This window comes from Neolamprologus multifasciatus, chromosome 14 (assembly GCF_963576455.1).
Source record: "Neolamprologus multifasciatus chromosome 14, fNeoMul1.2, whole genome shotgun sequence".
Taxonomy (NCBI): Eukaryota; Metazoa; Chordata; class Actinopteri; order Cichliformes; family Cichlidae; genus Neolamprologus; species Neolamprologus multifasciatus.
Window position 1 is genome coordinate 35,562,562 of NC_140452.1, and position 12,707 is coordinate 35,575,268.

At 45.1% G+C, this 12,707-nt stretch overlaps 1 protein-coding gene across 2 annotated transcripts; it reads left to right on the top strand.

Moving 5' to 3' along the window:
- The first annotated feature begins 1,313 nt into the window (after window positions 1–1,313).
- On the top strand, window positions 1,314–12,663 carry usf1 (upstream transcription factor 1). 2 transcript variants are annotated; one of them, XM_085131523.1, is made up of 11 exons: window positions 1,314–1,618; window positions 2,282–2,343; window positions 2,454–2,503; window positions 3,241–3,353; window positions 3,559–3,672; window positions 9,639–9,792; window positions 11,073–11,160; window positions 11,258–11,316; window positions 11,391–11,485; window positions 11,557–11,685; window positions 12,002–12,663. In XM_085131523.1, exons 2-11 carry the CDS (start codon window positions 2,336–2,338, stop codon window positions 12,089–12,091), a joined length of 900 nt encoding a protein of 299 aa, XP_084987649.1. In that variant the 5' UTR covers window positions 1,314–1,618; window positions 2,282–2,335; the 3' UTR covers window positions 12,092–12,663. The 2 variants fall into 2 exon arrangements, with proteins under 2 accessions (XP_084987649.1, XP_084987650.1); XM_085131524.1 differs by lacking the exon at window positions 1,314–1,618 and having other exon boundaries at window positions 1,625–2,343; window positions 11,073–11,151.
- The last annotated feature ends 44 nt before the right edge of the window (window positions 12,664–12,707 follow it).

Consider the following 12,707-nt stretch of genomic DNA (forward strand, 5'->3'; position numbering starts at 1 on the left):
CAGATTTTAATATTAATTGTCAGTTGTTGATTTGTCCTGTTCTCATTGTATGACGAATTATGATGGCTGTTTGGTAGCTGCTTGCATACTATGCATACTCTCTCTCTTCATGCGTGTGTGTTTCTCTGGTGAATTTCGACAACAGTTTTATGTTAATGTACAATCCTTAATATTTTTTATGTGTGTGTGTGTGGGGGGGGGGGGCGCAAGAGGGAGTGTTAGCCCGGGGCGCCAAACAGGCTAGGACCGCCACTGGCTGCAGGGCAGTAGCTGGCGATCCCTTCTTTAATGGAGTGGAGTGCTGAGAACAGGTTCTTCTGTTAAAAAAAGGCGCTTTTTCGAATCTCCGGGGTTTTGGTGGGATTTTTTGTCTGTTCGTTGTTCCTCCACGCCGGCATTAAACACCACAACTTCCACTGAAAGCAGTGTGGCGCTGTAAGCTGGCGACTTCGCCACGGACGCAGAAGCCTTTATAAGGCACTTTACCTGCCGCCACACCTGCGCTGGTTTAGCTCAGTGGTTACTTCTCAGCACCTTTGAACCGCTTTACTCTCGTCAGAGGGATCGAACCACGGGCGCTGTCCAGTGTTTTACATCTATTTTTCTCCCACTCACAGTGGACGAGGAAGTGACTCCTTAAGCTTAACTCTCCAGTTTTTGCACGATCTGTGCCCCTACTTTAGTGTTCCCGGTCTGTTTTAGCAGCTCTTAAGTTAGCATAACAAACATTATTTACCGGAAACAACACAGATGTAACAAGGTTGATTAAAGCACTCAATAAAAGAGGTGATCATTGCCTTTTCAAGTGCATAGTGTGGAAGATCATAAGGCCTTCAGGCAATCGGATATTTATGAGTGTTTTAAGTTGTAAGTCGGTCAGATATGACAGGGCTGTGCTTCGCCACACACAGACGCCTTTAAAGGGCTCTTTTCCCACTGCTTCTCCCGCGCTGGTTTAGCTCAGTGGTTACTTCTCAGCAACAGAAAGCTCTCCCAGCCTTCGTCAGAGGGTTCGAACCACGGGCGCTGTCCAGCGTTTTTACCCCGCCTGGCCCGAGCACTTATCTTTTTTTCGTTTGAACACGTTCATAATGCATCACGCTTATATTACATCGAGTAATAACAACAACAACAATAATAATAATACATTTTTATTGCAACTAAAACGGCATTTCCGCCAGAATGCTGGAGACCCATGTTGATTTCTGTCATTGTTTATTTGAATGTTGACCCTCTGCGGATGTAGTGAAGTCATTGAAGGATGAAGGCAACACTGAAGTGACCGAGGGACACCCCACAGACGCCTCCACACGCTCTGGCTGAACAGTGAACCCTCCTGGCCGCAGAGCACACACTTTCAGGTTACCTGTGCCAAGCTGGTACACGTTAGGTCTTCCGTGAGGTCCTCTATCATGAATGCAGTCAAATGTACCAATTTACTCTGAATAGTGACGCAAATATATATTTGGAAGTTGTGTAACATACACTCATTTTTAACGGAAGTGTAGTTATTTGTATGTAGCTGTTACTGATCTGGAACCAGCCGACTTGATCTCCTGTGGCGCATGCGTAAAGCTGAAACAGCTCTGTTGACAAATATCGGAGGAGGGACCACTGTGTAAGTAGATCTTTGTTCAGTCTGGGATATCTTGGCTTTCATTTAGAACTAAGCCCATAATTTGGACATTAGAATGTTTTTTATAGAAACGTCGTCTTTATTAGCGAGGCCAGACACTGTTTTCACCGAGGCAGCAGGAAGTGCTTTGTTAAACATCTGCAAAAACTGCTGGGGCCGTACGGTAACGTAACAGAAAAGACAGCATCCTCGTCGAGTCGCAATGAGACATTAGATTTCCGCCAGAACTGTCAAATTAAAAGCGCTGATTTGGCGCACACATCGAAACTTCGCTCAGTCATAGCAGTGAAATACAAATATAAGCTAGATATAACGTGCTATAGTGTTAAAGGTAACACTGACTACAACAGACACCGACGTTGAACACTTCAGTGACTTGCCTTGTTTGCTGCCACCAGTGTTGATGCTTTAACTTTGAAGGCGACATCTGCTCGTTTCCTGCGCACAGACCGTGACGTTCGCACGGTTTCTGCTGCTTCGGCGTTAACTGCTAGCTACCGCCAACGTTTTTCTAATGTCGTTTTAGCTGCAATCTCCCGCTTTAAGCGTGTGTTCGCTCAAACGACACCATATCGACACACGATATTTTATAGTCGTGAGCAAAGTTTGTCCCGCGTCTTTGTCAAACTCATGAACTTGTTTCAGTCTGGCTGTGGGAGCGAGTGAAGGCGGTCTCCTCGTCCAAGAGCTTCCCGAGCAATGAAGAGGTGAGTGGGGCGTTTAAACGCGCCATTGTTGCAGTTACCACAAAGTCAAGGACTTGTGTTTGACAGGGGGATGAGCTAATTTATGTGTCCTCTGTTTCCAACGTGCGAAGTCAGCAGAAAAGCCCAGAACAAGACGGCACTGTCACCGTCAACGAGGAAGGTAAAAGAAACAAAACTGTGTGTGTGTGTGTGTGTGTGTGTGTCACTGCCTTGACTGCCGTGGTACTTCTATGTACTTTAAACAGTCCGATGCAGACTCGGGCGCTTCTGCCTGTTCTACAGTTGAGTTGATGGGACCTGGAGTCTCCTTTGTCCTGCTGCTGACAAAGATCCCGTCAGTATCTGCCAACTGAAAGCAGACCGAGCTTTCATTTTGACAGTTATGATGAGTTACACAGCGATGTGGCCAGCTGGCTGGATACCTCGTCCTCACCAGCAGTTATTAAGTGAAACTGCTTCATTATTCATTAAGAGCCGATCAAACACACGTATTTTCACTGCTGGCACATGGCTATGGAGACAAGAAGCTTTTAGGTTGGAGGTGAAGGAAGTGAGTTTCCTTTTTTACACACAGATTTGTGGAGAAGCTGAATATTTAGCTAGCTGGTTAACCTGAATTCCATGTGATTGTAGCTGTGTAGTTTATCTTAAATAAGGGTGATTCCAGGATAAAGACAAAGAGGGATCGCATTAATAAAGGATTAATAAAGGAGTGACTTCAGCTGACCTGGAGCGACATGATTGTGTTGTTACTATAACATTTGCTTTAAGTCTGTGCAGTTTTGTAATCTTCCAGAGCATATCTGGCAGCCAGATCATAAGTAACACAGTTTCAGTCTTTTTAAACTGCTGCTGTGTCCTCAGACTGTCTTACATTTTATACGTTTGCTTCTTCAGGGTCCGTAGCCACCGCTGAGGATCCAGCAGCTATTGCTACCATTCAGTCTGCTGCCACCTTTACTGACCAACCCATCAAATATCTGTTCAAGACAGAAGGAGCGGGTGGACAGGTAGGATGGAGTGCTGAGAGGAAGGACTTGCTTTCATTCTGTCACTGTTTGCTTGTTTGTTTTCTGACACTTGTAGTTCACCTAAGCACAAATGCACAGCTTCCAGCTTAGACGTTCAGGTAGATTGGAGTGTTCTCCTGAGGTTTACCTGTCGCCTCAGAGGTAATGAGACATCAAGCACTCAGTGTAATGTGTTGTGTTGCAGGTGACCTACAGAGTGATCCAGGTGGCAGATGGCCAGTTGGAGGGTCAGACAGACGGAGCTGCAGCGGTCAGCCTGGTCGCCGGTTTCCCCGCGACCACTCAGACTGTCACACAGGTGCCAACAGTAACTGACAGCTAACTGTAATCTTAGGAGGTTGGAAGAAAAAGGTGTCGTAAACCATCGCCTCTGTTCAAGGATGGTCGTTCACACTGGACATGGATGGCTTCTCTTTCAAACCATCTGTCTTCTCTGTCCAAAATGTGAACACTGGCATCCTTAACAGAGTGACCTTTGACCTTTAGATACAGATGTACAGCTGAGTGTCGTCCTGTCGAGGTGGCTCTTCTGTGTTGTGCCATGTGTTTTTGGAGTGGGTGTTTATGATGAGTTACACAGCCCTGTGGCCAGCTGGCTCGATATCTAGCCAGTGTAGAGTACTGAGCATTAGAGCAGGGCGATATGACCAAAAATATTTATCACCATATACATTTGAAAATTTGCGATAACGATATAACTGACGATTTAATTGACACGAGACAAAATACTTTACAACTCCACAACTTTATTGGTGCAAAAAAAAACCCATCAATGTATTTTCACTTAAACAAGCAGCTGTTTTTTATGTGCATTAAAGTTATATAAAAATGTAACAGTGCAAATTCCTCGCTGACAGTTTAACCAAAAGGCATTTCCAGTGGAAACTGGCCGACATATCCTCAGCATAACCATGTATAACATCCACAACACTTAAAAAGAGGTTATACACACACAATACGGTAACGTTATGTTGAAGCACAGTACGTATCACTCCGCGAGGCTCCGCCTACGATAGCCGTAACGCTCCAACAATCCATCAAGCGGTGCGGCTTCGTAGCTTAGCAAAGTCGTCCTGAAACATTTGACAGATTTTCGAGCGCCGTGCACATAAAATCGTTTCGAGGTCAGTAAACACAACCAGAGTTCATACATAAGGCACACGGGATTATAAGGGGCTCTGTCGACTTTCAGAAAAATCAAAGGATTGATTTTAAGTGTCGTATTTTCCAAACAACACGGTAATAACGACGGCCCGCTAGCATGCGCTACCAAAAATAGTGCTTTGTTGTGTATCTGACGGACGCTAAACCAGTTCCACACCAGTGAAGCTGCAGCATTTTTACAAACCAGTTCAGGTTCATCTGTTTCACTCAACGATCCACTTTCACTCTTCTTATTCTGCGTCGCCGTCATGTGCGTATGTAAACAAAGGCACTGCGCATGCGCGTTTTACCCATATTCTATCGCCATATTTCATTTTCCTATCGTTGCCCAACGTTACACCAGTATTACAATGAAAGCTATGATATGGCCCAGCCCTACTGAGCATTGCACAGCATATACTGCAACGTTTAGTGTACACCGTGCAACTGTCTGCCAGCTACAATCCAAGTTTAGGCTACGTCCACACCAGCCCAGATAGATTTGAAAACGCGGTTTTTGTCTGAAAACGCTCGGCGTCCACTCTAGCGTTTTCAGTCGTTTTCACAGAGTTGTGCGTCCACATTGAAACGGCTGAAAACGCTGACGTTCCAGTCCTGCGCAAAAGCGAGTGAGAATGAAAGAATTTGAAGAAAAGCTCTCTGGAGCATGTACAAACTGATATTAATCTTTGTCAAAATTGAGAGCAATAAAACAACTGCTGTATAATGCCCTCCGCCATCTTTGTTTAATTGGTCATGTGACTGCATCACATGACTAAAATGCGTCATCGTTTTAGAAAGTCTGCATTTTCGAGTGTCCACACTGCGACGGGACAGCTCCCTTTTGTTTATTTGTTTTCTAGAGCGTTTTCAAAATGCTGCGTTTTTCTTTGGGGAAAACGCCGTCGGTGTGGACGGGAGGCCAAAACGGAGAGAAAACGATGCATTTTCAAACAAAAACGCATTAGTGTGGACGTAGCCTTAGAGATCCTTCCCAGGCACCTTAACACCCACTCACGTCTTGCACCAGGTGATCTTAATAAGTCACATGATAGGGTGGGGCAAGGTCTCACAATGGTTTCACCCGAAACCTCTGCTGATAGGGCTTTGGAGCGTGATGTCACGGGGTGGGCGTGGGAAGGATTTTGGCCTGATGCGCCATTTTCCGGGTCCAAACAAAGCGCAAGCACACACAACAGCCATGGTTCGTACTTGCTGTGTGGTCGGCTGCAATGTTCGATCACACAAACGGCACAGGAATGAGCTTAAAAAGCGTTTGTCTTTTTATTCTTTCAACCTGGAAGCAACATGAGGCAGCTCATATGGCGGACCTTACCAAACGAAGGCGTCTAGCCTGGATAGCAGCCGTGAGATGAGCTGATATCCAGTTCGCTTCCATCTCCAGATATCACTTAACTTACCGGACATTTTCATTCCGGTAAGTTCTATATATGTTCATATCACTCTTTATAGCTTAATAATATTGTCGTTGGTGGTCTCGGAGGTTATAGAAATTGTGAACAAACATCGATTGGAGTGACTTTGCAGACATACGTGTTATGTAATGATTTGCTAATTCTTTCGCACAACTGTAGGGAAGCCTGCCTATGAAGTGGATGTAATATCTTGCCCGATTATCAATGTGGGAGTTTGCATCAACTTTACAATTATGGGCACATAATATGACGAGATTTTAGCAGTTCATTGATAAATGTATAACATCAACTGTGGTAGGGGGTGAACCATGGCTATTACACTCGATGCGCTCCAGCTGACTTACCTTGGTTTGAATGACGACGTACTCACAGTTTGGCGGCTTGAAAATAGCCAAATCTTGCACCCAGTCGTTTGTAAATTGGATGTGCGCCTCCAGCGACTTGTAATTACAAAACTGGTTCGCAGTGTAAGCGCTTACTCCACAAACAAGATACGTGAAGATATCGGGGTAGGACAGTGGCGGTAAGTTGTCTGGGTCTTTACTCCACGGCCGTATTTCATACGGGTCCACATTTGTGATGCACTCTTATTTTTTTTCAAGTACCGCTGCTTCGCCTCTGGACGCAATAGGTCTCTATACCGTCCGTTTTCTTTTGAGCTGCTTTTAAGCATGTTTCTTGTCGTCGTCGTTCCAACACAGTGTTTGTTTTGATTTATGGACCCGGAAAATGGCGCCGCCCTCCCACAATACATTGCGGCGTGACGTCAACTCCAAAGCCCTATAAGGAGCCACGCACTTTTTCACACCTTGGCTGCTGTGATGAGTCACATGATCAATAATGGGTCAACGTCCCACTAAATCCCCTTTTCCATTAGTACCTACTGGGATTGGCTGGTTTGCCATTACAATATAGAGAGCAGGAACTAATGGAACAGCAGGGCTCGCAAAATCGCTTGCCCGACGTCCCGGGGCTAGCGATTTTTCCAGTCGGGCTACCAAAATCTGTCTCTGCCCTGCCCGTCGGGCTATCATAGGAAAATATATGTCAATGCTTTTGCATTCTTTCGGAAATGTAGCTGGGTAATTATGTCATTGGCATCGGTGAGCCACTGTCAATATGTGACACATTGAAATCGTTTGAATTTGTGCTTGTTTTTTCTTTCACTTTGCAATCGCGCGAACTGTGTATAGAGAGCGACAGCACTGATTGGTGAGTGATGATAATATCCACCAATTCCTCTGACATCGTCTTATCAATCGTTAGCTTACTATGCAAACATGACAAGTGAAATCTCCTGCAGCTTAAACATGTGAGAGGTTGATCGCGCAGAGAATCGCTGAGCGTTATGTGAGTGCGTGTGTAAAAGCAGCAGGATATATATTTTAGTTCTGCTGAGCCAAATAAGACAGGTCAGGGTGAAGAAGTGACAGCCAAAGAAAAGCTTACCACAAAACGGAAAAGTTATGACAAATCAGACTATAAGGCAAAAAGAAAGTGCAGCTTTATGGTTTCATGGACAAAAGAATTTCTGTGGCTGCAATATGACGAGCTAAATAACCAGGGCTGCACATAAGTGGTCCGCAGGTGCGCATTCGCTGTCAAAATAAAAACTCGCACAAGATAAGAAGTTGCAACGCGTGTTTGCGTACATAAGATTTTCTGGAGGAGGACAGACATTTGTTTAGAACTCTTAAAGATGTCGAAGAAGCTCCTTTAAGCAATTACTGTGATGTTCCTCCACCTCCAAAGAAATGTCAGAAGGAGTCTGAACCACAAAAGAAGCGCGTATTCTCGGAAAAGTGGTTGCAGGAGGTGAGCTGGCTTCAAACAAATGATGAGCGCACAGAGATGTGGTGCAGAATGTGCCGTGAAAATCCCACTCTAGCGGACAAAAACAGCCTTTTATATGGACGCAAACGCGCGCTGCAACTTCTTATCTGGTGCGCGTCCCCTTCTGGCTGCCTGTGCCTCAATTTTATCTCACAACTTAGACATTCACATTACTCACACTCTCATATCACATACATATAGGATCTTGGGGGTGGGCACGCTACACGGACTCCAAAAGACCATCAGGGTGTACGCCTCACCCCTGGCGTCGTTGCCCACCTCTCAATTTTAAATACACGTAGACATCAAAGGGGCTATGCGCTTACCTGCTGCTCTCTGGCAGGTAGCTCCATGCCCTCCTGGGTTTTAAAGGCACCTTAGAACACACATGCATCAACACTACAATGAGCGGGCGGAGGGAGGTTTTGGAGTCTTCTCTCACCCCCGTTCTCTGCGGCCTGCTGGAGCGGGGGGGCTAGGAGGAGGAGTTGGACAAGCGCGTCCATGCTCACAGGTGTACACACGGGTGCTCACACACACAAACTACACCCTTTTTGGCTCCTACCTCAAAGCACACTGTGCTGTCGATCTTACGTGCTGCACAATAATGTTTAATATTTAGTATTTACTGTCATATTCCCATATATCATCATGATGTTGTTTATTCTCGTTTTCTTCTGCTTGTTTTCTTTTTTCTTTCTCAACAGGCGATTCAAGTCTGTCCCGTATCTAGCAAGTCAAAATAAAAAAATAATAAAATAAACAATAAAAGGTGAATCAAATAGACCATTACGGCAAGGCTGGGATGGTCAATTTGGTAAACTAAATCCATTGGACATCTTTTTTCGCCTTTAGACAAAAATTCTGATGGCAAAAGAACCAAACGGGACAGGCAAAAAAAAAGACACTGACAGCCAACTGAATAAAATACAGTTCTAGTATTTCCAAAGGTGTTTAAACATGCAAACACATGGGCCATTCTGCATGTTAAAATATAAATCTCTAAACTCTCTTCATACACTTTTACATTTGGTTTAAAACTTGCCTCCCAGAACGTTTCTGACTTATTTAAACATTTTTCCAAAAAAGTATTTAGTTTTCATCTCCCTGTCTTAAGTCAGAAAACATTAACTTCCTCTGCTCCAGAGGCAGACGGAGGAGAACTGAAGCATTTGCAGCACTCGGTCACTTTATGGCTGCAGGCTTTAATAATGGATTGCATTTATCCCCAGCACCATCCGCCCCTCTGGCCAACACCAGTAGGTGGTAGGTGAAGTGTCTTGCCCAAGGACACAACGACCAAGACAGACAGAGCTGGAGGTCGAACCGGCAACTTTCTGGTTACACGATGAGCGTCCCAACCCCTTGAACCACGATCGCCTCGTCGCTTCAAGGGAAAAGGAAACCGTTTGGTTCACTTCCATCTACAGTTTTCTTCAGGACTGTCACTGGGGTGCTCTGCATAATTCAATTCAAAATAATACTAATAACACCCGCCCTGTGGAGGGTCATCCTCTGTCTGAGACCAGAACCCTTACTTCCCTCTCTGATTGGCTGGCCTTCGTATGCAGAGGGTTTGAGCAGGAGGTGGGCGGAGCTTCTGTGCTCAGAGCTGCTGCTGTGGGTCTGAGATAACTGTATCAGGGTTCATTGCTCAGTGATGTAAAAAACTGAATCGTTTAGAGCGTCCTAAAAAGCTAAACTGCTGGCTCACAAAAGAGGCGTGTGCTTTGGTCCAGTTTCACAGGAGCCGTTATGGCTGTGCCACTGTGGACGTGAGTCAGTCTGTGTGCGTGAGTCAGTCTGTGGACGTGGACATTATTCAGTCATATTTACTGTCTTCACTGTTCAGGCCGTCTTCTCACAGTCAGAGGCGTTGGAGGGAGATGGCAGCGCTGAGACACAGTACACTTACTACCCTGCCACCATCGCAGATGCCACCACTGGTACCATGGTAACCACCGTGCAGGCGTCTGACACGCTCCTGGGCCAGACCACGCCCACAGGTAATCACTGCGTATCCATCAGGCCTGGATGTTTGTGTGCTCTTCAAAAATACACCGTCACTGTTTTCAGTGAGTTTGTGTAAGACGTCCATGAGTCAGACGGCTGAAGACGTCACGTTCTTCGTCTCATCCATTATAAAATGTTTCTCATGTGCAAGTACAAAGTGGAAAAATCCAAATCCTCATTTATTTGAATCTACGTTTGATTTTCAGACCTCTCAGTCCCATCATGACCACTGGTTCATGATTACATCATTGTCTTAGTGCGATTTATTCGTGTACTACCCCCAGTGGTAGGCGGTCGACTGGTCTGCGTACAGAGCTGTGGAACAGGAATTTGTCCCCTCACCAATTTTAGTTTTTGCATCTTTGTCACACGGAAATGTTTCGGATCATTAAACTAATGTTTATATTGGGCAAAGATAACCAAAGTAAAAAAAAGATGATTTAATTGTTTATTGGAAAAAACGATATCCAGACCATTCGCCCTCTCTGTCATCACCAATCAACCACAGTCAGACCTGCTCAGTCCAACTATCGAACAAAGTGAGCAGCACATGGTGCCACAATCTAAAGAAACAGCTGAGAAACAAAGTCACTGACGTCTGTCAGTCAGGAAGGAATTATGAAGACATTTCTAAGGATTTGGGAAATCCTTAGAAATGTCTTTGTGCACACTGAGAGCCATCATCCATGGATGGAGAAAGCTGTGCTTCCCAGGAGATGCTGGCTCTTCAGATCACCCCAAGAGTGACTCATCCAGGAGCTCACAAAAGACCCAGAAATCCACCTGAACAACTGCAGGCCTCACTTGTCTCAGTTAAGGTCAAAGTTCATGATTGAACAATAAAAAAGAGAGTGGGCAAAAACGGCCGGTGTGGGAGACAAAACAGTGCCGAGCAAACCGGTCTGGATAGACTTTTCTCTTCATAAATGACATCATCCTTTAGAAACTGCTTCTTGTATTTACTCTGGTTATTTTTGTCTAATATACAAAAACAGAATAAATCATGAAGAGGCGAGAACTTTTTCAGAGCGCTGCATATGCAGAGCGAGGCAGTGAGCGACACGGCGGACTTACCAGTCCACTGGTCTTCACCTATAACCTCATTAACTTCCCCAAAGTTGAACAATCAGCATTTTGTCGTCCAGCACACGTGAAACTTCCAGGGAGCAAAGATAACCAGACACAGCCGTCTGCAGCAGTCACATCGTTTTCTGATTGATAAGCATGAATCTGGTTACACCGCTCCTCTGAATCTGGCTTTATTGATTTACAGGACAGCTTTATGTGATGATGTCACCACAGGAGGTTTTGACGGGGTCCAATCAAAGGACGATTGCGCCTCGAACTCAGCCGTACATTGCGTAATTCCATCTCACGTCTCCAGAATTAGAGCACTTGATATTTAACCTCCCAGTTAGCTGAAGCAGCTCAGTATCTTTGTTGTAACGTGTTTTCTAGGAAGCAGGACGCTCCACGGGCCTCCAGAGATGAGAAGCGGCGAGCCCAGCACAACGAAGGTGAGCGCAGACATGCAGCGGGAGCTTGATTGGCTGTTGTGACAGTGTAAATAAGCGAAATGTTTCACCGACAGTTGAGCGGAGGCGCCGGGACAAGATCAACAACTGGATCGTGCAGCTGTCGAAGGCCATTCCAGACTGTAACGTCGACTACACCAAGACGGGACAGGTGAGCGTTCAGGTGCACGGTGGCCTCCAGCCCATTTGAGTAGACGCTGAAGCTTTATTGTCCTGTTTCAGAGTAAAGGGGGGATCTTGTCCAAAGCCTGCGAGTACATAAAGGAGCTGCGACAGAGCAACCTGAAGCTTGGGGAGGACGTTGGCGTTCTGGATCGTCTAAGAGTTGACAACCAGCTACTGAGACAGGAGGTGTGTCTGCTTCAAGCTGCCCAGCGCCCCAGTAACCTGTAGCTGCTTTGTAACTTTCACCTGAAGGTTGAACCAGGACTGCTTCCAACTGTATATAATACTTCATTTGATCAAACATGTCCCACAGATGGCAGGCTGCACTTTCTCAAAGGCTTTAAGAAGACGTGAATACATCTAATTACTGCTCCATTTTCTCATGAGTTATTAGTTTCCACCTATCAAAACACAGTCGTCATAACGTCATGGTGTTTTATTCCCGATGCAAAGGTAAGCCGTTTATTCATGCCTGCTGCATTTCTGCTGTGTACTGACTCAGGTGGAAGACTGGAAGTCCAAGAATCAGATCCTGAGGAACCTCTTGCGACAGCACGGCATCGTGGGATCGTCCAGCACAGAGCCTCAGTGAGAACCCTGCAGTCATCAAACACGTGGGCCAAAGGAGTACTTGAAATGCTTTGGAGATACTTCATTTGTGATCAGTGTGCATGAAACAGGGGAAAGAAGTGAATATTGTCATGAATATTCAGATCCAACTTCTTTGCTAAATGACATCCGAGCTTTTTGCAGCATTCTTTTATCTACAGTACAATCATCATATTGATTTAGCGAAGCCCTCATTTAACGCCTCCCTGCACAAACATTATGTTCATTATCGTCAGCCTCCAGTACAGTAAGCTCACTTTTCTTTCCTTTCTGTGTCTCACACACACTCATATGTTCACATTGTTTATCACTTTGATCAGTCGATGCTATGAGTTGTTATCCAAGAGTCTGACTCTTTGTATTTTTAATGTGTCATGAAGCCTCACTGGGGACATTTATTACATTGCAACAATGTAACTAACTAAATAAATTGGAGGGGGGGGGGCATTGCATAGTAGGTAGGTTATGTATGTCTTTATAATAAAAACAAATATTATGCTACATGTCACGAGCCGCTCTCAGCTGTGATTAATAAAGCTTATGAACTGGTTAAAAGACTTTAGAAAAGCCATTTCCTTTCTAAAGCTTTTATTTTGAAG